At 36.2% G+C, this 24666-nt stretch overlaps 1 protein-coding gene across 3 annotated transcripts in view; it reads right to left on the bottom strand.

The window, feature by feature from the left end:
* The window catches only part of TSHR (thyroid stimulating hormone receptor), a 178860-nt gene that overhangs the window by 61427 nt on the left and 92767 nt on the right, over positions 1-24666 (bottom strand). For all 3 annotated transcript variants that reach the window (XM_025391838.1, XM_025391839.1, XM_025391840.1), the window contains 2 exons: positions 13754-13825; positions 7605-7679 (listed from right to left, as the gene is read on the bottom strand). In XM_025391838.1, coding sequence (XP_025247623.1) covers positions 7605-7679; positions 13754-13825 — 147 coding nt within the window. The remainder of the gene's footprint in view (positions 1-7604; positions 7680-13753; positions 13826-24666) is intronic.

Genomic DNA, 24666 nt, shown 5'->3' with positions numbered 1-24666 from the left:
GGATGAAGGAAGTTGCCATTTATTGATGCAACATGCACTGGAGTAGTAGATTTCAGGAGGACCATTAAGATTTCAGTTTTGGATATAAAATGTGAGATATGTGTAAGACGTCTGGGAAGAGAGGTCAAATAGACCAATAGGTATATACCAACACTAAGAAGGAGGGCCTGAACTAGATATATAAATTTGGGAATTGTTAGATAAGATCACATAGCAGGAGAAGGTAGAGTGAAAAGAGAAGACGACACAGGATTGGGCCATGTGAAAACCCAATAATTTTAAGTGGGGAAGGGGAAGCAGCCAGCAAAAGATGATAGGAAAGACTGACCAGCATGGTAGGAGTCCAACCAGGATTGTGATGTCACAGAGGCCAAGGGAAGAGGGTATGAATAAGAACAGAATGATCTACTATTTTGAATCTTGCATATAGCCTTTTAAGATGCAGTGGTCACAGGTTTAACTGTGTTAAACATACAGTATTTATTGAATGAATAGCTTTTTGTTTTTGGAGTGACAGTTCTAGGTCACAGACCTAATGTCAGTACTGTTAAGATGAAAATGTTAGATAAATTTAACAGTTTAATTGAGCAAAGAGTAATTCATGAATCAGGCAGCCCCCTAACCAGAATAGGTTCAGAGAGACTCTGGTGCTGCTGTGTGATAGAGAATTTCTGGAAGTGGGAGTGGAAAGAAGGTGATATACAGAAAACAGAAGTGAGGTATAGAAGCAGCTGGATTGGTTATAGCTCAGTATTTGCCTTATTTGAACATTGTTTGAACAACTGGTCACCTGTGATTGGCAGAAACTCAGTGATTGGTAAAAAAGTAAGTTATTGTCTGTGGTCTGTTCACATACCCAGTTAGGTTATAGTTCACTGTGTACAGAGAGGCCTTTAGGCCAAATTTACAAGGAGGCAGCTTTAGACTAAAGAGTGCTTACGTTCTAATACTCTAATTCATATCACAGAACACAATCTAAACGTGAATTGGGAAGCCATCTCAGAGGATGTATATAGAGCTTCGTAAGACTGGACAGGTACTGGTAGGGATAATTAGAAGTGGCAATGGTAAACTAACTGCTCAGCTTTCTATTTACCAAGTCACAGGACCAAAAAAAGTCGGTTTCGAAGGGCAGCTTAGAAAGAAAACACACTTCGGAAATGGAATAACATTGTGTTATTTTACTGCTGATGTAGTCCTCATTGGAGCTTTTCAATAAATGCTGGCAATATGCATTGGCATTTGAAATGTCTATTCATAAGTTTAGTACCTACATATCTATCCTTGCAGCAAATCCAACACAATAAAGAGCTCTCTTTCCTAAACAAATCTGAGGGCTTTAATTCTATACTGAGGAATCCCAGGAAAGTTTGGTTAATGGTACTTATGTGGTGTATAAATTAAACAAATCATTCTATACTGATACTCAGTTTCATGCCTTACACCCACAAAACCATTCTCAATTCCTTGAGCAAAGATGAGTGATCTTTCAGCTCTATTTTTCTCATGAAAGTTATAATGCTTTGTATATAGTCACTGCTTAATAAATGATTATAAAACAAATGTATTAAACATTTGGGTGATATGCATGCAAAAATCTTCACTAATCTTTTCTATTCACCAAAACCATTTGCAGACAATAATGTCAGATACATTTGAAGAATATAAGGTGCATTATTCTTTAAATTTTTAAGATATTAGATTCTCAATATCTCAAGTATATAAGCAAATGATCTTTTAATAATTTATTTTTAAACTCATTCTCTTTTTAATTACTGTATTTAATAGTTTCCTTTGGTTTAGGAAGTTAACACTTTTGCTCAGAGTAGACAACTGAATATTTACTTTAAAAAACTTGTAAATAACAACTGGAATCTTTATGAGAAAAAAGGTCATAATAAAAACAAAACGAGGCCGGGCACGGTGGCTCATGCCTGTAATCCCAGTGCTTTGGGAGGCCGAGGCAGGTGGATCACGAGGTCACAAGATCGAGACCATCCTGGCTAACAGGGTAAAACCCTGTCTCTACTGAAAATACAAAAAATCAGCCAGCAGTGGTGGCGGGCACCTGTAGTCCCAGCTCCTTGGGAGGCTGAGGCAGGAGAATGGCATGAACCTGGGAGGCAGAGCTTGCAGTGAGCCGAGATCGCGCCACTGCACTCCAGCCTGGGTGACAGAGAGAGACTCCGTCTCAAAAACAAAAACAAAACAACAACAACAACAAAATGACTGCTTTTAAGATCAGTAGGGTTTATACAAGACTTCACTACAAATTAATTACTTTTGTTTTTGATGAGAGGGCAAAGAAGCAAAATGGTTTGATAAATGGATATCACATTTGGAGTCAGAAGATTTGGTTTTCAATTTTGTAGACTGTTGCTGTCTTTACTGTACTGGGGATCTTCAGCCTTCCTGGGCCTCAGTGTTATTTTACTTTCTTTGGTTTTAATGTACTGCTCTATTATAAACTTCTTATGAAGGATGCATAATTGATTTATTTTTAGCCTTCTTTTCTAATATATGTTGTCTTAAGGCTATATGTTTTCTTCTGAGCATGACTTTGACTCATCCCACAGGTATTGATATGTCATATTTTTATTATCATTTAGTTAAAATTATTTTCTAATGTTTATTATGATTTCTTCCTTAATCCTATGGTTAATTAGAAGTCAGAGTTATTTAGAAGTTAGGTTATTTACATGCTGATTTTAATTTTTTTTGTAATCTATTGAGACTTGCTTTTATGGCCCCACATGTGGTCAATTTTAGCAAATGTTCCATGTGTCCTTGAAATGAATATATACTCTGCAGTTGTTGGATACAATATTTTTTATAAGTCAATATAATCAAGTTTGTAAATTATGTTCAAATCTTTTTATTAATTTTTATCAGTATATTTACTATTTTGGTGTGCTTGTTCTATCAATTATTGATAAAACTATATTAAAACAAGCTCTCACTATGATTGCCAATTATTGTTTATCTTTTTAGATCTACCAGTTCCTGCTTTATACGGTTTGAAGCTATGCTCTTACAGACATTAAATTTAGAATCAGTATATCTTATATAATGATTCCTTTAATCATTATGAAGTAATTACTCTACTCCCTTAGAGTAAGGCTTTATGCTTTATATATATGCATATTTACATCAGTTTTCTTTTAGTTACTGTTTGCATTTTATGTATTTTTATCTTTTCACTTTCAACCTTTCTGTATAATGTTTAAAATGTCTCTTGTAAGCAGCATAGAGCGAGTATTAAAAATTAACCAATCAATCTTTGTATTTTACTTAAGAGTATTTAGTCCTTATACATTTAATGCAGTTAATGTAAATGCTGATTATTTGGAGTTAAATCTAGTATTTATTCCAGAAACTCTCTTTTTCTTCCAATTTCTTGCTTTTTTTGTATTAATTAATTAATTTCGTTATTTCATTCCCCACTACTATTAGCCTATTAGTTATCCAGTCTTCTACAAGCATTTTAGTAGCTGTCCTGTGAGTTAAAACATTTATTTATGATTTATAAAAGTTTAATTTCAGTTAGTACTTTCACCACTTCTCAAATAATTCAAAGACGTTTAGAACACTTTAACATTATTTATAATGTCCTAGACTTTTAAAAAAAGCTATTGCATATTTTAATTCTATGCATACAAGCAGTTCTACTTTGCATGGCTCCAATACACATGAAGTTCAGTTACCATGATTTAATCAAATGTAAATGATAACTGTCCTCAACAACATCCCTGAAGTTTCAGTTGCCATAGTATATTAACTATTAATCACTGAATAAAGTACAAACTTTGTTGCCAGCTCTTCAGTCCACAGATCACTATGTAAATAACAGATGCGCATTATAGTAGGTGACCAATTACATCTCTCTTTCAAAGTCATTGATGGTTGCTCACTGGGCATCTCTTGCTCAGTTCATTCACAAACAATAAAGCATGTCATTGTGTTTCCTGTGTGTTTCCCAGTAATCACCTAATATGACATTGCCTAAAAATGGCTAATTGAAAGAGTGAATTTACCAATAAAGATGAAAATGAAGCAAAGAAATGAAATGTAATGTTACTGAAAAGGAAATCCAAATGGAATCATAGAATAAATCACTGGCATGAAAAGTTGATACCACCATCTGAGACTATTTATTTATTTTAGAGACCAGGTCTTGCTCTGTCATCCAAGCTGGAGTGCAGTGGTGTGATCATAGCTCACTGCAGCCTTGAATGCCTGGGCTCAATTAATCCTCTCACCTCAGCCTCCTGTGTAACTGGTACCACAAGTTTGCATTACCATGCTCAGCTAATTTTGTTTTTCTTTTTTTTTTTGGTAGAGACAGGATCTCACTATGTTGTCCAGGCTGGCTGAGAAACTCTAGATATTTAATCAGAGGAACTTAGTGATGGGAGAAAAATGGGTGCAAAGGATAAAGATGTCCCAAAAGATACAATGACGGTAAAAAAAAAAAAATTCACATTAAAGAAACACTTGAAAATATTTTATAATATTTAAAAAGCAAAGGATAAAATGATGGAAGCTAATCTAGACTTAGAAAGAAGTATGACAATTTGCCAGGGTATTGAAAAGATATTCTCTTGTAACTTATATAATAAAGATAAAAGGTCAAGCACTGTCTAAGCTACTCTTGGTAAGTTTTTACAAAGCAGTAAAGCATTTTACTTGTAAGTGTTTCTAATATTGACAATTACAGTATGTGAAATATTAGTTTTATTATTTTTTCCTATTTATAACTGAGAAATTTTAATGTTTTCATAAAAGCTTTTAGAAGTCACAACACAATTTTTCTTATTGATTATTAAGATTGCTTAATACACTTTCAGTTTGCACAATTTTATGATCCCACACTATCATGCAGAGCAAAGAACAGTATTTTAAATCCCCTAAGACATTATTTCATTTTGTGCAGTCAAGGTTCATTTATATTTACCCATATATTGAGCTTTTCTGTTGCTTTTCATTTCTTCCTGCACAGAAATGTGTTAGCATGTGGAATCGCTTTACTTTTGTCTTAGTAATTCCCATTAGTAGTTCCTTTAATATGAGTCTAATGATAATAAATTCTTTCAATTTTTGTTTGCTTGAAGTATCTATCTTTTTCTAATTTTAAATAATCTTCTGGTTGGGCTGGCAGATATTTGCTGTTTTGTTGTTCACAAATATCTTTCTATTGTGTTATAAATTCCATGATTTCTGTTGAAAAGTCAGCTATTAGTCTTGTTACATTCTTGAAAGTATTATTTATTATTTTCTTGCTGCTTTTTTTTTTTTTTTTTTGAGATGGAATCTCGCTCTGTTGCCCAGGCTGGAGTGCAGTGCAGCTCACTGCAACCTCCACCTCCCGGGTTCAAGTGATTCTCCTGCCTCAGCCTCCCGAGTAGCTGGGATTACAGGCACACACCACCATGCCCAGCAAATTTTTGTATTTTTAGTAGAGATGAGGTTTCACCATGTTGGCCAGGATGGTCTCAATCTCCTGAACTTGTGATCCACCCGCCTCGGCCTCCCAAAATGCTGGGATTACAGGAATGAGTCACTGCACCCAGCCTTGCTGGTTTTTATAATTTTCTTTTTGTCTTTGTTTTTTAGCAATTTTACTATGATGTGGCTTGATGTGATTTTCTTCATATTTATCCTTTTGGGGTTTGCAGTACTTCTAACATATGTGACTTGGTGTCTCTTAAGAGTTTTGGAAAGTTTCTTTCATATATTGCTTCTCTCATTCTTTCTCTCTTTTCTTGGGATCTAACAGGTTAATAATTTAATCATAGGTATGCTAGACTTTTTATTGTGCTACATATTTCTTATTTTCTCTTTCTCTCCATGCTTCAGACTGATTATAGTCTGCTGACCTATCTTCCAGATTACTAATTCTCCATTGAGCTCTGTCTAATCTCTTGTTAAACTCATGTATTTAGATTTTTGTTATTGACTTTTTAGATTCTAGAGTTTACAACTGATCTTTTTTATCATTTTCAGTTTTATTCTGAAATTCTCTCTTGTCATTTAGATTTTTGAACATGCTAGTTATTTTAAAGTCTGTGTCTGATAACTCCAATATTTGAACTTCCTAAGGATCATTTTCTGTTGTCTATCTTCTTTTGATTTTTTTGCCCCGCAAACTTTTGAGTTATTTTTGATTGATTCAAAGCTAGGTTTTAGTCTTTGCAAGGGCTGATCTATTCACAGTTTTCCCATACTTCTAAGACGAAGCTCTTCAGTGATCTCAACTAAAACCCTGGATTGTTTACTAGGAACAATCTTTCTTAGCAAACCCTGAACTCAAATTTTGATTTTCCTAGCCCTAATAGATGCTGAACCTCTGGTCAGCTTCTTAGCCCTTAAGCTGTTGCTTACAATTCAGGAAATACCTGAAGGGGAAAAATAACCAAATGCTGTTTTTGGGATTTGCTTATTGCCCATTGAGTTCTTACTGTTTTCATAACACTCTAATATTTTCAAACATTTTAAAAAAGATTCAGCTCCTTAAGCTATTCTCAGACTAATAGTTGATCTGATGTAAGGTAGCCTACCATACTTGGAAGCAGTATCTTGGGCCTCAATATTCTTGAAAGCAACTTAATGTAGTGGATAGCGAATAATTTTTAAGTAATACATTTATGGTATAAAGATTCTGGCCCTATCCCTTAGTAACTGTTCAACCAAGGAAAACATATTTAGCCTCTCTGCATTTATGTTTTTCTTATATAAATAATGGAAATAATTGTATCTGCTTCACAGGGTTGTTTTAAGGGTTAAATAATAACCAGACAAATGATATTCATGCAATGTTTAATGTAATGTTAGGATATACTAAGTATTTATAGATAAGTATTTTTGTTTCTTCAAGAAAATCGAGTTAATGATTAGTAATACATAGCTGCTTAAAATAATGCTAATACATAGCTGCTTAAAATAATGCAATGTGATTATGTAACACTTTTTATAGATGATAATCTACTAGAGAAATAGAAAAATTATTCTGAGGTATATTGACTGGTTTTCATTTGCTAGATATAATTCAATATTTATGATAAACATGAAGTTGCAACTCTTATTACACTTATTTTGCAAATGAGGCTAGGAAAGGTGACATGACTTGTCCAAAGGGAGATAAGGAGTAGGCAGAGATGCTGGTGTTCAGATCCAACTCTGAACAACTCCAGAACTAGGAGTTGTTCTAGTCTCACTAAGCAACTCTTCTCTTTCCGAATTAAGGAAAATATGCCAGCTTTGTAGAATCTTGCACAGACCATAGAATCAAGTAGTTACTCAGTAAGTACTTATTGTCTCACTGACATTCACATCAATAAAATATGCTGATACAATAGTAATAGAACAGATAGTGAGTGGTTCAAGAACAGAACTTTTAATGTTGTCTAACTTCCAACTATGGAATTGAGGTGTAATGAAGATGAATTAACATAAATTGAGAATGAGAACAGGTTAATAATTTAATCATAGATGGAAGTTTTGACTCACAATCTAGAAACCAGCTCCCACTCCCATCTGGAGCCCCAAGATTATCAGTCAAGAGTGGTTATGGCTTAGGTCTATGCTGCACTTTTCCTTGTACTTACATGTGAGTCACTTTACTCAAATTGTAGAAGGAGTGTGATTCGAGCTGCTGCAGAGTTGCATCTATAGACAAGTAGCTGAATGTCAGAAAAAATAAGACAAAATAGAAAGTTAATAAGGTTGTAAACTTCAAACATACTATTTTTGACGTAACTTTTTGTTATGGGTTTCCCAGATCATGCAACATGTATAACCCTCATAGATTCTGCCTAATTATGTTAAAATTACTTACTACTTTTTTTTCAGATCTCGTGATACCTGAATTCTTCCTGTATGTTAACTCCTATTTATCCTAAGTTCTCATTTAACTGTCATTTCCTTCAGAAACTTTCCCCAAACTCCCTGATTAAAATTTCCCATATGTATATATAGGGATATATATACATATGGTGTCACCCTGTGGAATGTTCCACTGGAGAATTGCGGTTTTCTCTTCATCTTCTTTGAAACTACGTGTCTAATTCCATGTTATTAGACATTCCATTAAAAATGCTTCTTATTCGCTCTAGTGTTCTTTTCTGATGCTTGTGTTTTTTTGTTTTTTGTTTTTTCTATTTTGAGGAACTCTTCCATTTTAAAGGAACTCTTCTATTGCCTTTAAACCTGTGCCTTTAGACACAGATGTCTAAACCTGGTCTAGGATAATTAAATCAGAGTTTATGAAGGATGAGTCAAGTACTTTTATTTTTCAAAAGCTTCTTAGCTGATTCTAATGTGTAGGCAATTTTGAGAACCACTGACCTATAGTTTGAATTGAATCTCCCATACATATGTATATATATGGTATATATACAGGGATATATATAGTGAGATATCACTATATATCACTACAGACTCCTTTCACTAATTATCACAGTGCAAACTTCCCATTCTTTGGGTGATATTTATGGTGTCTCACTAGACTGTAAATTCTCTGAAATGCAGAACTGTGTCTGTTTTTGGCCACTGACTCTTGAGTGCCTTTCAGAGTGCTTGGCATGTTGTAGACTCTTATTAAGTGACTGAATGAATAGAAGAGTTCCTCAAAATAGCAAAAAAAAAACAAAAACCAAAAAACAAACAAACAAAAAAACCCACGAGCATCAGAAAGGAACACTAGAGTGAATAAGAAGCATTTTTAACGGAATGTCTAATACCATGGAATTAGACATGTAGTTTCAAAGATGAAGAGAAAACTGCAGTTCTCTAGAGGAGCATTCCACAGGGTGACTACATACTCCCTTAAGACTTCTGTTCGTGATTTTAAATGAAACTGAAAATTCAAGCTCCGTCTTAAACTTCGTAAGCAAAAAGTAATTCAGATAAAAGCTTCAAGTACTGAAAAAGGAAGAGAAATTCCTAAATACAACTTGTCAAGAACATATAAGGAATGTTTCAGATAGTTTCCTCAAATTCCATCTTGTGATGAGAATGACTAATGCGGCCAAACTCAATGACCACTTTCTGTTGAGAGGTATTTCTATGACATTTGTGAAAATGAACAATTGACAGCTGGTTTCCAGCTATAGCCATAGCAGAGATTCTCAACCCTGGACATGCAACTAAACTACCTGAAGGGCTTTTAAAATACACAGATGTCCAAGACCTGGTCTAGGATAATTAAATCAGAGTTTATGAGGGATGAGTCTTTTACTTTTCAAAAGCTTCTTAGCCGATTCTAATGTGTGGGCAGTGTTGAGAACCACTGGCCTTACGTTTGAATTGAATCTGCCCATAAAATATCCTCATCAATGCAATGTTTACAAGAGGAGTGCTGATTGTTCCATTCTGAGTTTTTATCTTGGTTATTACAAGTATTCTAATGGCTCTGTGCTTTCTATTTTGAATTACTCGTTCTCTAAACAATTATCCTTTGATTTACCCAATCTCTTAACCCTTTGCCTCTTGTGGATAATAACATATGAATTTTTTTGATACAAATATATTTCTAACATAAAGGAAACAATGGAACAGATTGAAAAGAATTAATGTGCCATGTAGAGACTGTGGGGATTTATCATGGATGAAGCTGAGCCAGCTAGCTGAGCCAGCTTGCAGAGCAAGAATCATTTTTCAAGGCTGCCAACTGGTTTTCCTAAGTATCTTTTCCTTTGCTCCAAATCTTCTACTGAATTTCTTAGTTAAGAAGTATGAGTCTTTCTCAAGATTCCAGAAAGATAGTCACTTGGCCCATATTATCAAATGGAAGTTCCAGTTTCTCCAACCTAATGATACCTCTTTGAAGGGCTGTGATAGCTTAGTTGTGAAGACAACTGGTAGGAATCGTTTATTCAGTGGGATAAAAATTGCTATTCCCTGCTTACTTACCCCATTCTATAACTAGGAAAAATCAGATCCTACTTCTTCTTCATATGTAAATATCATATAATCATTACAATCATCATATGACTTATCATTCAAACTGGGCTATTTTTGTGAGTTAAAGCAAGGTGCTGTTAACAATTATGCCAGAATACCAAGTGGGAATTTGAACCATCTCAGACAAACCTAGCTTCATCCTATTGATCTCTTTTTTCTCCCCAAGATATATCAAATCTTTAATTATTATTCAGGTATGTATATGTGCTTTTATTCCACAAATATGTATTGAACATTAGTTGTATGACAGACATCCTTCTGGACAATGACAAAACAGGCCTGTTCCCAACCTTCAAGGAACTCACAGTACTCAGAGATACAGATTAACATACAAGGTAAATGGGATTAACGCAAGGTGTTAAGTGCTTGATAGAGTTCAGGGAACCCTATCACTTAACCCAGACTGGAGAATCCAGCACTATTCCTGGGGGAAGCCTCAGTGGAGCCTTCAGATCTGTTTGGGTGTCTCCTATATCTCAGTCAACCAACCCTCTTCTTATTGCTCATCACTTTTATTTCAAATCTTCTCATCAAATTTCTAACTCTGCCACTTCCATCTTCCATCTTCTTAGATGTCTTTTAATAATTTGATAAGTTATAGAAATGTTTGAAATTTTAACATGAGAATGCCTTGAATTCCCAACCAATAAGCCTGTTAGTTTACCTGCATCTGTCCCATCTTTTCCTACAACTGAGAAAGTTAAGTAAAAAAGGGCTCCATAGCAGAACCTTCAACTGCCTGTGCCCTGGGAGAAGTGTGTACTGGGGTGTAGCTTTGGGAAGTTCATTTATAGTGGGGAGGAGCCTGGCCTCTCCTGTTCTGAGGTGGTACCTGGGATTCAATCTGTGAGGTGGGAAATGGGTTGGGAGGACTCTCGCTTTGCTAAGAGTCCCTGTTTCCCTTTTTTCCCCTTTCACCCAATAAATTCTATTTTTATCACTTTTCAAAGTGTCTGTGAGCCTAATCTTTTATGGCCATGTGACAAGAACCTGGCTTTTAGCTGAACTAAGGAGAAAGTCCTACAACATAACTTTCTTGTTATGATGTAAAAAGTGACCATCTTCCTGTAGAAGGCCAATCCCTCTATTTGGATCTCATCCCCTCCTGCTTCTTCAGGGACCACATGCTCTTAAAATTGTTCTTTCTTCACTCTCTTTAGCTTCTCCCTCTCTATGGATGCCTCTGCCTGGTCCCAGTGACACCCACTTGTTTGTGACTCTTAATCTCTACCTGAATCTCTCCCCATGTGCCCCCATATACCCAGAACTCCCGATCCTCTTTACTCTAATTTATTTTTTTCTTTGTCCCATACACTTATTTCCTTCTAAATTAGTATCTAATTTGCTTATTTATTGTGTTTTTGGTTCATTGTCTATTTCCTCCCATTCAAATGGAAACTCCATGGGGACATGGATCTTTGTTTGTTCCCTGATGTATCACCAGCTCTCAGAGCAGTGATTGGCACATAGTAGGGGCTAAACAAATATTTGTCAAATGAATGAAAAAATTCTGTCTATGTCCTGATATGTACTCAATATAACTGCACCTCATATGCCATACACCCCAAATTGAATTCCTAACACACCCCCTGACCCTCCACAGCAAATACACAAAACACTTCTCTGCCTAAATGAATGTGCTCATCAACCACACAGATGTCCTAATCAGAAACTTGGATGCATTTCTTTTCCATCTCCCACCATCTCCAAGTCAGTCAACTTTGAAGTTTATCAGCCCTCCCTTATTTATGTCTCAAATCTCTATCCTTTTTCATTATTCCCACTCAATGATCATCCTTCAGTTTCCCATCCCGTCCTTTGGGCACTGCATCAGCCTCTTCACTAGCTTCCTGCCTACAGCCTTGCTCCACTTCCACCCATCACTCCACTGCAAAGCCAAGGGAATGTTTCTCAAATGAAAATCTGACCGTTTCACTTGCCTGCTTAAAACCATTGAATGGCTCAGCCCTTAGGGAAGATTTCAAACTCCTTCACATGATTTACAAGACCCTGTACTAACTTAGACCCAAGTTTTATGTTTTTCTATTGCCCACCTCCCTGCCTAAGCTCTACCTCCAAGAAACTTTTAATTCTTCAGAAAGCCCAGGATTTTCCCTTCTGCTTTTTGCTATGTAAGGCAGATCACAGGTCAGGTGCGATTTTTTTTTTTCAGGAAGTCTTCTCCAACTCTTCTCCCTGTTCCTGTTTAGATAATAGACCTCTTATGTGAGTTTCCATATCACCCAATAACTGACCCCATCATGACACTCATTACTCTCTTAGGAATAAAACTGAACCTCTGTGAGTTTTGTCTACTGTTACACACGGAACATCTAGCAAAGTGCCAGGCACAAAGTAGGGCTCAATAAATATCTGTTGAATGAATGAAGTAATGACCAAGCTGCTAGGACATGCAAGTAGAGACACCAAATAGGCAGTTGTATAAGGTAGATGAGGGAAAAGGAAGAGCTAAAGAATTCGAGGTTTTTAGCTTATAGGATGCTAAAGTGGTGCTGTTGAAAGAGAAGGAACAGCTTGGGAGGAAGATGATGTGTTTATTTTGGATATGCTGGTTTTGAAGAGCCTGTGAGACTCAAAGTGGTAATGTTTGGAAATTAGTTGTATTAGGAAATAGTGCAGCCAAAGGAATGAGAGTGTTTACTCAAGGAGAGTGGGGTATAGAGGAATTAGAACAAAATATACAAAGAAAGAGCTGGTAATTAAGTAGCTGGCAAAATTAAAACAGGAAGTCAGAAAAGGAGACTGAGGAAGAGTAGCCGGGTGGGGCAAGAAGAGGAATGAGAGAGGAATATGAAGGAAAACAAAGAGGCAAGAATCTGAAAGAGGAAGGACTTGTTAGCAACATAAAAAACTGCAGAGATGTTCAATAGGATGGTCTCTCAGTCTCAGCACTGCTGACATTTTGGAATAGATAATTCTGTTATGGGGAATGTCCTATGAACTGTAGAATGTTTAGCAGCAACCTTCACTTTTACCCACTAGGTGCCAGTAGCAGCCCCGTCTCTACCAAAAATGCTAAATGCTTCTAGGGGTAGAGTTGCCTGTGGTTGAGAACTACTGAAATGACAGAAACACTAACCAAATGGCCACGGAGTGAGTGCATTTAGCCAAAAACTGTACAGATTGCTTCTGGTTATATTATTTCGCATGCCTGAATTATCTGGATTGCCTGTCAAAATCAACTAAATGAAATAAAGATCTGCTTCATTTCATTCACTCTTTGTCAACCCAATATGGAAAATCCCTTTTCTCCTCACTCTAAGGGGATAGCAATTCAATTTTTAAGGTTTAGAATTATTTTAAATTTTCTTTTAAAGCGAGAGAGATTTGAAACCATTGGCTATGTTTATAATAAAATGTAAATATTTGTATTAGTAGTGCAAGGTGATTCAAGAATTGGTGACTAGGACAGATGGATGTTTGTCTATCTGTATATATGTTTAGCTTATAAACTATGGGATGTTTATAGGAGAGATTTACAGCTAAAGTTTTGCCACATCCCAAGATATATGAAAATACATAGAGAATCATGAAATTCTCAAAACCAAATGAATTTAAATTTGATTTAGGTTTTAAAAAATCATATAGGAACTAGGGAGTGGAGATATAGCAAAATCAAATAAAAATTATGTACATAAAATTGTCATATACATTGAAAATGTAACTGCCATTGATTTATGCAAGTATAATAGCAAGTATTTTTCTTGATAGGACACATTTAGAGAATAACATAGCACAAATGCAAACTTCTTTTTATATTAAAAAAACTTACATTCTGGAAATATTGGGCAGACTAGAAAATGCGTGACTTGGAATGGTTCTCAGGCGAGTCTCAATAAGCTTCCTGTGAAAATAACAATTACACAATTAGAGTTTTAATCTTTGGGCCTTTCTAATAATTCATCTTAGTTATAAAAACACATTATTAAAAACCATGACCGTTTTTACATATGTTTCCTTACACATAATCAACAAAAAAATACTCAACAAACATACCAAAGAACCATACGTATACATTTTTTCTCCCAATAAGAACTGAGTGTGAGATTCAGATGCAGAAAATAAATCATCAAACCTCATCTATGAATTAGCAGTAAACTAATATGTCTTGCCTCGCATCACACTTTATTTGTTAACTGAAGGGCAACATTTTTGGGGGGTCTTTTTATTAAATTGAAAAAACGTGATTATTTTACCTTTGACTTTAGGTTTGGGGGTACATGTGCAAATTTTTATATAGGTAAACTCGTGTCACAGGGGTTTTTTTTGTAATGATTATTTCATCACCCAGGTATTAAGCCTAGTACCCAACAGTTACTTTTTTCTGCTCCTTTCCCTCCTCCCACCCTCCGCCTTCAAGTAGGCCCCAGTGTCTGTCTGTCCTCTTTTTGTCCGTGAGTTCGCATCATTTAGCTCTTACTTATAAGTGAGAACATGTGGTATTTGGTTTTCTGTTCCTCTGTCAGTTTGCTGAGGATAATGACCTCCAGCTCCATCCAAGTCCCTGCAAAGGACATAATCTTGTTCTTTTTTATGGCTGCATAATATTCCATGGTGCATATGTACCATGTTTTCTTTATCCAATCTGTCACTGATAGACATTTAGATTGATTCCATGTTTCTGCTATTGTGAAAAGTGCTGCAATGAACATTCGTGCGAACAACATAATATATTCATAAGTATATTAAGACTACTGAATTTATAACATTCACTTGTCAATGGAAATGTCTTGGAATGCTATCAGAATATACATTAAGTACATATTAAAAAGAATTAAATGCATGTTTTAAATCTTAAGGGTTAAAAATAGTGGCATGGTTACTCCCTTCTCGCACAAGTAAAAGTCTCCTCAATCATATCTTGATCTTATCATCTACATGCTGCAGTCTGGCAATAACTGACTGGCAAGGAGCAAATTCTTCCTCAGAATCTTAAGACATCTTTGTTGGATTTCCACCTTAAAGGTGTGACTTTTCCTCCAGTTTGCTTTTTTGGAGACTCTTCAGAAGGTGGAGACTGTTCTCATTATACATAATGAAACACCTTCATGCATTCCAGTATGCCTCTCCACCTACGCACTCTATTTTTTGAGTTATGCTCTTTACTATAGTTACTACTTGAGAATCTTGTATGGAAAACAGTGTGCATAGTGTATTAACTTGGCAAAAAGACAGTGCCTTAAACACTACTCAGCTTCTCCATGTGTCTGTTTTTGCCATTTAATCACAATGGTAATCACACATCATCCAGTTAGTACCTCATTCATAGATATTAGAATAACATTGTGTATTTTTTCTTCTCTAAGCTGAGGGGTTACTTCTCAACAATCTATTTCCTTGGTCTATGCCTTCTTTGAATTATTCATTTTTGCAACGATTAAAATATATCTGTAACTTGCCTAATCAAAGCATCAGCAAGACCAAATTAATTGGTAAAAGGACCTATTAAAATGGATGGAGGGAGGTGATGTGAATGACAAAAGAGTAAATCTTCAGCTCTTTCCAACCTCTGGTGTTTCGCCATGAAGCCCAATGTTGCCTTAATATTATTTCAGAAATTCAGGTCCCATAAATTACTTGTTCTCCTTTGAAGGCCTCCTACTTATATTTCCTTAACTGAGTTATCCAGATTCTGAAGCTAAAAAGATATGAGAAGAACAAGTCATTCTACCAAAATCTCTGTGTAAAATTGGGCCATGCCAAAGGAACACAAAAGACACACACCTGTTGAGTATCACCCAAGGCAACTGAGTTTAAGCTTAAAGATAGTCTTACTCATAGAGCTGTCATAAGGCAAATATTTTGTGGGCATATTTATGGTAAGATTTTAGGTAATATGGGTCTAAACTGTAACTTTCACTGACTAAAATTTTTTGAGTTTAGCCCGTGTTCAAAAGTAAATAATGTGTATAAAATTAAATACAAAACTAGAATAAGATTACAATGGTTTCTAAGAAATTGAACGACTCAATAAAGCAAATAATCCTATTAAAATGGGCTAATGATGTGGATAGACACTTCTCAGAAGAAGACATATAAATGGCCAACAGATATATATAAAAATGCTCAACATCACTACTCAACAGGGAAATGCAAATTAAATCACGATGAGATATCACCCTGCACCTGTAAGAATGGCTATCATCAAAAAGGTGAATGCTAGCTAGTGTTGGCAAGGATGTAGAGAAAAGGGAACCTTCACACACTGTGTTGTGGAAATGTGAATTAGTACAACTATTTTGGAAAAAAGTATGAAGATTATTTAAAAAACTAAAAGTAGAAATACCATATGATCCAGCTATGCCACCCAAAGGAACAAAAATCAGTAAGCTGAAGAAGCGTCTGCACTCCACATTCACTGCAGCAGTGTTCACAGTCGCCAAGACAAGGTAAATTTAAAGCTTTCTGGAAAAGAGTCATGATTCTAGATACCATTAAGAACATTTGTAATCCATGGGAGAAGGTCAAAATTTCGACATTAACGGAGTTTAGAGGAAGCTTATTCCAACTTCCATGGATAATTTTGAAGGGTTAAAAACTTCAGTGGAAGAAGTAACTATGGATGTGGTGAAAATAGCAGGAGAACTAGAATTAGAAGTAGAGCCTGAAATGTGACTGAACTGCTGCAATCTCATCATGAAACTTTATTCAATAAGGAGTTGCTTCTTATGAGTGAACAAAGAAAGTGGTTTCTTGAAATGGAATCTAGTCTATGTGAAGATGCCATGAACATTGCTTAAATGACAACAAAGAAATTTAGAATATTACATAAACTTAGTTGATAAAGGAGAAGCAGGGTTTGAGAAGATTGACTCCAATTTTGAAAGAAGTTCCACTGCATATAAAATGCTATCAAACAGCATTGCATGCTACAGAGAGATCTTAGCACTGGTAGACTACACAATGTAGTGTAAACATAATTTTATATGCACTGGAAAACAAAATAAAATTGTGCGACTTACTTTATTGTGATGGCTTGTAAAGGAACCCATAATATCTTCCAAACCTTTCAAAATTGAAAAAAGGGTGGTTTTTCAGTGTTCTCATCACAAAGAAATATGTAAGGTGGTGTATATGTTAATTAGCCTGATTTGATCATCCCACCATGTATACATGTATCAAAATATCATACTGTACCCCATAAATAAATATAATTGTCAATTAAAAATTAATAATTTTTAACAGAAAAAGTGCATTACTTTACTATTATTATCTTTATAGGATTGTACCTACCACACAGAGTTGCTATGAAGATGTAATAAATTGTTATTAGAAGCACTTATAACAATGTTAGGAACATAGTGAACACTAACTAGGTGTTTTAAACAAAAGCATATAAATCAGTTTGCCAGTTTCTTGATTATGAGAAATACAACTGTCACATGGATCTGAACATTCGTGATGGTATGACCAATTTTTCTTTTCAGCAGACTATTTTAGGGAACCATGAAATATTCAGAAGTTTGCCTGAAGATCATGAAATCAATAAAAACAGGAGATGGACCCATTTTTTAAAATGTTCTCAGGCTAAGAGAGCATAGTATTGTTGTTTCATACAAGAAATGACCTTGCCTCAAGGTCTGAACACTGATTTAAGTTTCCTTTCTCCTGGACATGGACTGGTTGGGAATTTCCAGAGTTCTCATCTCTGACTCCACTTTTCCTTTGCATTTATTGCTGATCAATCTCCTGCCTGATGGATGTTTTTTTCAGATTGTAGAGTGTTATTCTGTTTCCCTTAAGAGATTTTATGTCTTTATTATGATCCATTGTGTGTTACTTTTTGATTTCATTTGTTTCTAAGTGCTTAGGGAGAATTATAGTGCACCTTCAATATTATTGGGAATATTTTATTGTAAACTGTGTTACTCTGTTTTCATACTGCTTTGAAGAAATACCTGAGACTGGGGAATTGATTCACAGTTCTGCATGGCTTGGGGGGCCTCCGGAAATACAATCATGGCAGAAGGTGGCAGAAGGCGAAGGGCAAGCAAACACCTTCTTCATGGCAGCAGGAGAGAGAGAACAAAGGGTGAACTGCCAAATACTTTAAAAACCATCCGCTCCTGTGAGAACTCACTATCCTAAGAACAGCATGGGGGAAACCGTCCCCATGATCCAATCACCTCACACCAGATCTCTCCTTTGACATGTGGGGATTACAATTCAAGGTGAGATTTGGGTAGGGACACAGAACCAAACCTAGCCTTGGACTGCCATTTAATATGTGTAGTGCTTTTACTTGGTATGTAAATAAAAGAAAAAATTTAAATGTATCTCTTTGCTCTTCCTCACCCCTTACAGAACCATCTGGGCTTTGAGGAGCACCATTTAATACCTATATGATTTTCAAACATTATTATTTTATGGATGAATAATCTGAAGAGAGGATGAGTGACTCAAATTCATTTAATAAAGTAATACTAGCCAATTTTCCTGCAAGCTTTTCATTATAAAGTATACATAGATATGGTATTCTAAAACTACCTAGCCATAGATAGATTCCTTCCTTTGCTATGCAGTTGTGATCCAGAAGCATTTCAGGAACCAACACACATTTAGTAGACCACATATATTGAGTGCCTACCATGTTCCAGGCATTATGCAGAGTGCTGGGGTTGCTATGGTAAAGAGTCAAAGCTTCTGCCTGCCTGAAGCTGAGACCAATGTGGGAGCCAAACTTTTTTTAAAATCTCACTTTGATAACTATATGCTATGAAGAAATAATACAAGACCTATGTGAGTACAGTACATCCTCACTTAATGTCCTGGTTAGGTTCTTGGAAACTACAACTTTAAGAAAATGATGTATAACAAAACCAATTTTACCACAGGATAATGGATATAAACAAGAGTTAAATTCCAATGGCATATTTCTGGTCACAAAAACATCACCAAACTTCTAAATAAAGACCAAAACACTTATACTATTCAACATTGAAATAAATGTGAACTATATATACATTTAAGAAAGAAAAATAAAAACAAGATAATTATTTACTCAATTTTCAGTGAATCAGAGAGTGAGGGCAATCCTAGGGGTGGTAGATTCAATCAAAGAATACATGTTTGCAAAATGAACATTGTCAGAAGCACCTCCTACCACCACGCAGTTCAGAAACAAACCACAAATACAGTGAGCTCACTAAGCACTTTCATACTGCATTGTTTATTGTATGATTATCACGTACTGAAAAAGTTTTTATTTTACAATAACTTGTATTTATTCATTCATTCATTTTCCAACCTGCTTAATTCCAGCTCAGGGTCACTGGTGGCCAGAGCCCATCCTGGCAACTTGGAGCAAAGTAGGAACCAGCCTTTGACATCATTCTATTACAGGACACACTCGCACATATACCCCTGCACTCATCAGATTGAGACCATTTAGACACGCCAACGAATCTAGCATGCCCATCTTTGGGATGTGGATGGAAACCGTATTAACAATAAGAGAAGAAAGCCCATTTAGATATAGGAAGAATGTGTGAACTTCCCATGGACAGTGATCCCGGCCAGGAATCAATGTTTCTTTTTTCATCAACATTATAACAAAATGACCTTATTGGAAGATCTGCTGTATATGAGAAGTCCCCTTGAAAAAACAGAATTCAGCTGAGACCTGAAGGCTTCTGTTTATGACAGAGTCTAAAGGATATTACAGCTTCAGTGAAGGAAGTAGGGTAATGAGTTGAAAGTCAGGGCTTTCTTAACCTCAACTGAAAAAGGGATAATAATATCCATCCTCCTCATTTAGTGTTATGAAGAGAAAGCAAGGTAGATATAAAAGCGAACTATCTATTGCAAAGTCCTGAGTGAATGTCAGGAATATAATATATGGGGTCTTAGCTACAATGTGGTCCATAAACATAGCAGGCATTCAGTTAATGCTTCTATATAAAAGCCAATGAACAGGCCGGGCGCGGTGGCTCACACCTGTAATCCCAGCACCTTGGGAGGCCGAGGCGGGCGGATCACGAGGTCAGGAGATCGAGCCCATCCTGGCTAACATGGTGAAACTTCGCCTCTACTAAAAATACGAAAAATTAGCCCGGCGCCTGTAGTCCCAGCTACTCGGGAGGCTGAGGCAGGAGAATGGCGTGAACCCGGGAGGCGGAGGTTGCACTGAGCCGAGATGGCACCACTGCACTCCGGCCTGGGCGACAGAGCAAGACTCTGTCTCAAAAAAAAAAAAAAAAAAAAAAAAAAAAAAGCCAATGAACAAACACGTGTCATCTGTCCAGTGTTCTGGAAAGCAGCTGTCCTTACAAATGGCAATGTGGGCTTTGGCACAGGGTAACTTTTTTCTTGGTTCTCACATGCCTTGTGGCAGTTCATAAATTCACCATCTATCATTAAAATTTCATAGTGTTGTCAGTGAATTTTATTCAAGGAGAAAAGACCTAATTGTCTTAAGGCATTTTCAACCCACTCAGAACAATGGGCTAGGCATTCAAAAATAGTGTGTATATATTTATCACCTATATATTCTACTCAGACATATGGAATACCATAGTCAAACATTTTGGGGGAGGGGTGTGTGTGTGTGTGTGTGTGTGTGTGTGTGTGTGTGTGTATTTGTGCCGGTTGTTTGTGCTGTTGTTTAGGAGGAAAAAAATAATTTTATTTGAAAAATGGCCAAAGAGCGAGTTCTTCCCATTCTTAATTTGCATTTTAGGTGTCAACACTCCTGCATTAATTTTCCTTTCAGTATGTGTTTCAATTATTATACATTGATTTAAAACCACATATTTTCTACCCACCATGCCTGTTTCTTTCCTTCATTTATGTAGATCCAAATTTCTATTTTCTTTTTGTCTTGAAGAACTTCCTTTAATGTGTTTTGTTTTTAGTACAGGTCTGGTGGAAATGACTTTGCTCAACTTTTGCTTATCTGAGAAAGTATTTTTACTTTTAATATGGGAAGATACTTTTACTGGATATACCATTCTATGTAGGCAGGTTTTTTCCAATACTTTAATGATGTTATTCTGTTGTATTCCAGCCTGTGAAGTTTCTGACAATAAGCCTGTTCCCCTTTTAACCTTCATTCCTTTGTAGGTAATGTGTATTTTTTTAATCTGGCTACTTTTAAGATACTCTCTTTATCACTCATTTTCAGCAATTTGATTATGATATGTCCTGGTATCATTTTCTTTATATTTATTCTTCCTGAGATTCATAGAGAGGTTCTCAGATTTATGGGGTTAGAGTTTTTATCAAATTTGGAAAATATAAGATTATTGTTGCATTAAAATTTTTCTTTATTTTTTTTCTCTCTCATTTCCTTCTGGAACTCCAATTATGTATAAGATCGATCACAAGATAGATCACTTGATATTGTCATATGGATCATTGATGCACTCAATTTTTTCTGTTTTTTTTTTTTAAATTTTTTTCCTCTCTGGGCTTAATTTGGATAGTTTCTATTGCTAAGTCTTTAACTTCTAATTTTTTCTTCTTCTGTAGTATTCAGTGACGTTAATCTCATCCAGTTAATTTTTCATTTTATATATTTTAAATTTTAGAAGTTCCTTTTAGGTCTTCTTTATGTCTTCCATTTTTCTCATATGGTTATGCATTCTTTTATTTTTTTGAGGTTGTTTAGAAGACTTATAATAGATGTTTTAATGTCATTTCTTGTTAATTACATCATCTTTATCATTCTGGGTCTGCTGCTACTAACTCATTTTTCTCTTTGCTCTGGATCATATTCCCTGACTATGGAAGTAAAAACATGGTCTCACATTTCCCTCTTTGGGAATCTGGCTGGCTTTGATCATCTGCTTGATTATAGAATGTGGTAGAAGTGTGTTCTGAAATTTTGAGGTTACATTAGCGGAAGCCTTGCAGATTTCATCTGAGTCTCTTGGAATACTCTCTCTAGGAGCCCTGAACTGCTCTTTTAAGAAGTACAACTTCTCTGAGACTGCCATGCTGAGAGGCCACATGTAGGAGCTCTAGTCAAAGTTCCACCTGAGACTAGCATTGAGCCATCCTTATCAAGGCAGCAGGCAAGTGAATAATGCCATCTTGGACTCTCCAGAAAAGCCCATTTGTCATCTCAATACCAGTGAGTAAACTCGGATGATGCCATGAGAATGATTCAGCTATCTCTTACCCCAGTTCCTGATATACACTATTATTAGAAATGTTAAATTGGTAGTTGTTTTAAACTTTTACATTTTACAGTAAATATGTGCTATAGGTAACCAAAATGCCCAGTATATGTCTGATATTATTTAGGTAGGCATTTTGAATTTGTGTAATTACCCTGTGGGTTTCTAGCTTCACAGTAAATGTGAACTTGGTTGGAATTTATGTTTTCATTGAAACAGCAGTGATGATGAAAAAAACCAAGTGGGAGGTGAATGACGAGAACACATGGACACGTGAGGGGAATGACGTACACTGGGGCCTGTTGCGGACCATGGGAGGGAGAGCATCAGGAAGAATAGCTAATGGATGCTGGACTTAATACCTAGCTGACAGGTTGATAGGTGCTGCAAACCACCATGGCACCCATTTGCCTATGTAACAAACCTGAACATTCTACACCTGTGTCCCAAAACTTAAAATAAATAAAAATTCTTTCACTGAAGAAAAGCCCAGGATCAGATGGGTCTTTTCTTGTAAATTTTTTTCCTCTCTGGGCTTAATTTTGGATAGTTTATACTGCTAAGTCTTTAAGTTCTTAATTAATTCCTGTTTCCCTTTTAACCTTCATTCCTTTGTAGGTAATGTGTATTTCTTAAAATCTGGCTACTTTTAAGATACTCTCTTTATCACTCATTTTCAGCAATTTGATTATGATATGTCCTGGTATCATTTTCTTTATACTTATTCTTTTTGAGATTCATCGAGAGATTCTTAGATTTATGGGGTTAGAGTTTTTATCAAATTTGGAAAATACATGATTATTGTTGCATTAAAATTTTTTTTTAATTCTACCAAATGTATAACAAACTAATACCGATCTTCCCGAAGTATTTTTAAAAATTGAAGAGGTTGGCCGGGCGCGGTGGCTCAAGCCTGTAATCCCAGCACTTTGGGAGGCCGAGGCGGGTGGATCACGAGGTTAGGAGATCGAGACTATCCTGGCTAACATGGTGAAACCCCGTCTCTACTAAAAATACAAAAAACTAGCCGGGCGTGGTGGCGGGCGCCTGTAGTCTCAGCTACTTGGGAGGCTGAGGCGGGAGAATGGCGTGAACCCGGGAGGCGGAGCTTGCAGTGAGCCGAGATCACGCCACTGCACTCCAGCCTGGGAGCACAGCGAGACTCCGTCTCAAAAAAAAAAAAAAAAAAAAAAAAAAAAAAAAAAAAAAAATTGAAGAGGTGGCAATTATCCCTAATGCATTGTACACGGCCAACATTACTCTGTTACCAAAATCAGACATGGACATAAGCCCAGCTCTTTTTTCATCTTTTAGCTCCCACTTATAAGTGTGAATGTGTGGTATTTGGTTTTCTGTTCCTGCATCAATTTGATGAGGATAATAGCTTCCAACTGCATCCATATCCCTGCAAAGGACATGATCTCGTTCCTTTCTATGGCTGCATGGTATTCCATGGTGTATATGTACCACATTTTCTTTATTCAGTCTGTCATTGATGGGCATTTAGGTTGATTCCATGTCTTTGCTATTGTGAATAGTGCTGTAGTGAACATAACATGTGCATATCTTTATAATAGAATGATTTATACTATTTTGGGTATATGCTAAGTAATGGGATTGCTGGGTCAAATAGTGTTTCTGCCTCTACATCTTTGTGGAATCACCACACTATCTTCCACAATAGTTGAACTAACTTACACTCCCACCAACAGTGTATAGCATTCTTTTTTCTTTCTCTGCAATCTCGCCAGCATCTGTTGCTTTTTGACTTTTTAGTAATAGCCATTCTGAACTGGCGTAAGATGGTATCTCATTGTGGGGTTGTTTTTTGAGACAGAGTCTCCCTCTGTCGCCCAGGCTGGAGTGCAGTGGCGCGATCTCGGCTCACTGCAACCTCCTTCTCCCGGGTTCGAGCAATTCTCCTGCCTCAGCCTCCCGAGTAGCTGGGACTACAGGCATGTGCCACCATGCCCGGCTAATTTTTTGTATATTTAGTAGAGAAGGGGTTTCACCGTGTTAGCCAGGATGGTCTTGATCTCCTGTCCTCATGATGCGCTCACCTCAGCCTCCCAAAGTGTTGGGATTACAGGCTGAGCCACTGTGCCCGGCCTCATTGTGTTTTTGATTTGGATTTTTCTAATGATCAGTGATGTTGAGCCTTTTTTCATATGATTGTTGGCCCCATGTATGTCTTCTTTTGTGAAGTGTCCATTCCTGTCCTTTGCCCACTTTTTAATGGGGTGGTTTGTTTTTTGTAAATTTAAGTTCCTTGTAGATTCTGGATATTAGACCTTTGTCAGATGAATAGATTCCAAAATTTTTCTCCCATTCTGTTGGTAGTCTATTCACTCTGATGATAGTTTCTTTTGCTGTGCAGAAGCTCTTTACTTTAATTAGATCCCATTTGTCAATTTTTGCTTTGGTTGTAATTGCTTTCAGTGTTTTTGTCATGAAATCTTTGCCTATGTGTATGTCCTGAATGGTATTGCCTAGATTTTCTTCTAGGATTTTTAGTTTGGGATTTTACATTTAGGTCTTTAATCCATCTTGAGTTAATTTTCGTATA

Source organism: Theropithecus gelada, chromosome 7b (genome assembly GCF_003255815.1).
Source record: "Theropithecus gelada isolate Dixy chromosome 7b, Tgel_1.0, whole genome shotgun sequence".
NCBI classification, from domain to species: domain Eukaryota; kingdom Metazoa; phylum Chordata; class Mammalia; order Primates; family Cercopithecidae; genus Theropithecus; species Theropithecus gelada.
The sequence above is the reverse complement of the archived record's forward strand: the minus strand, read 5'-3'. Positions and strand labels throughout refer to the sequence as shown.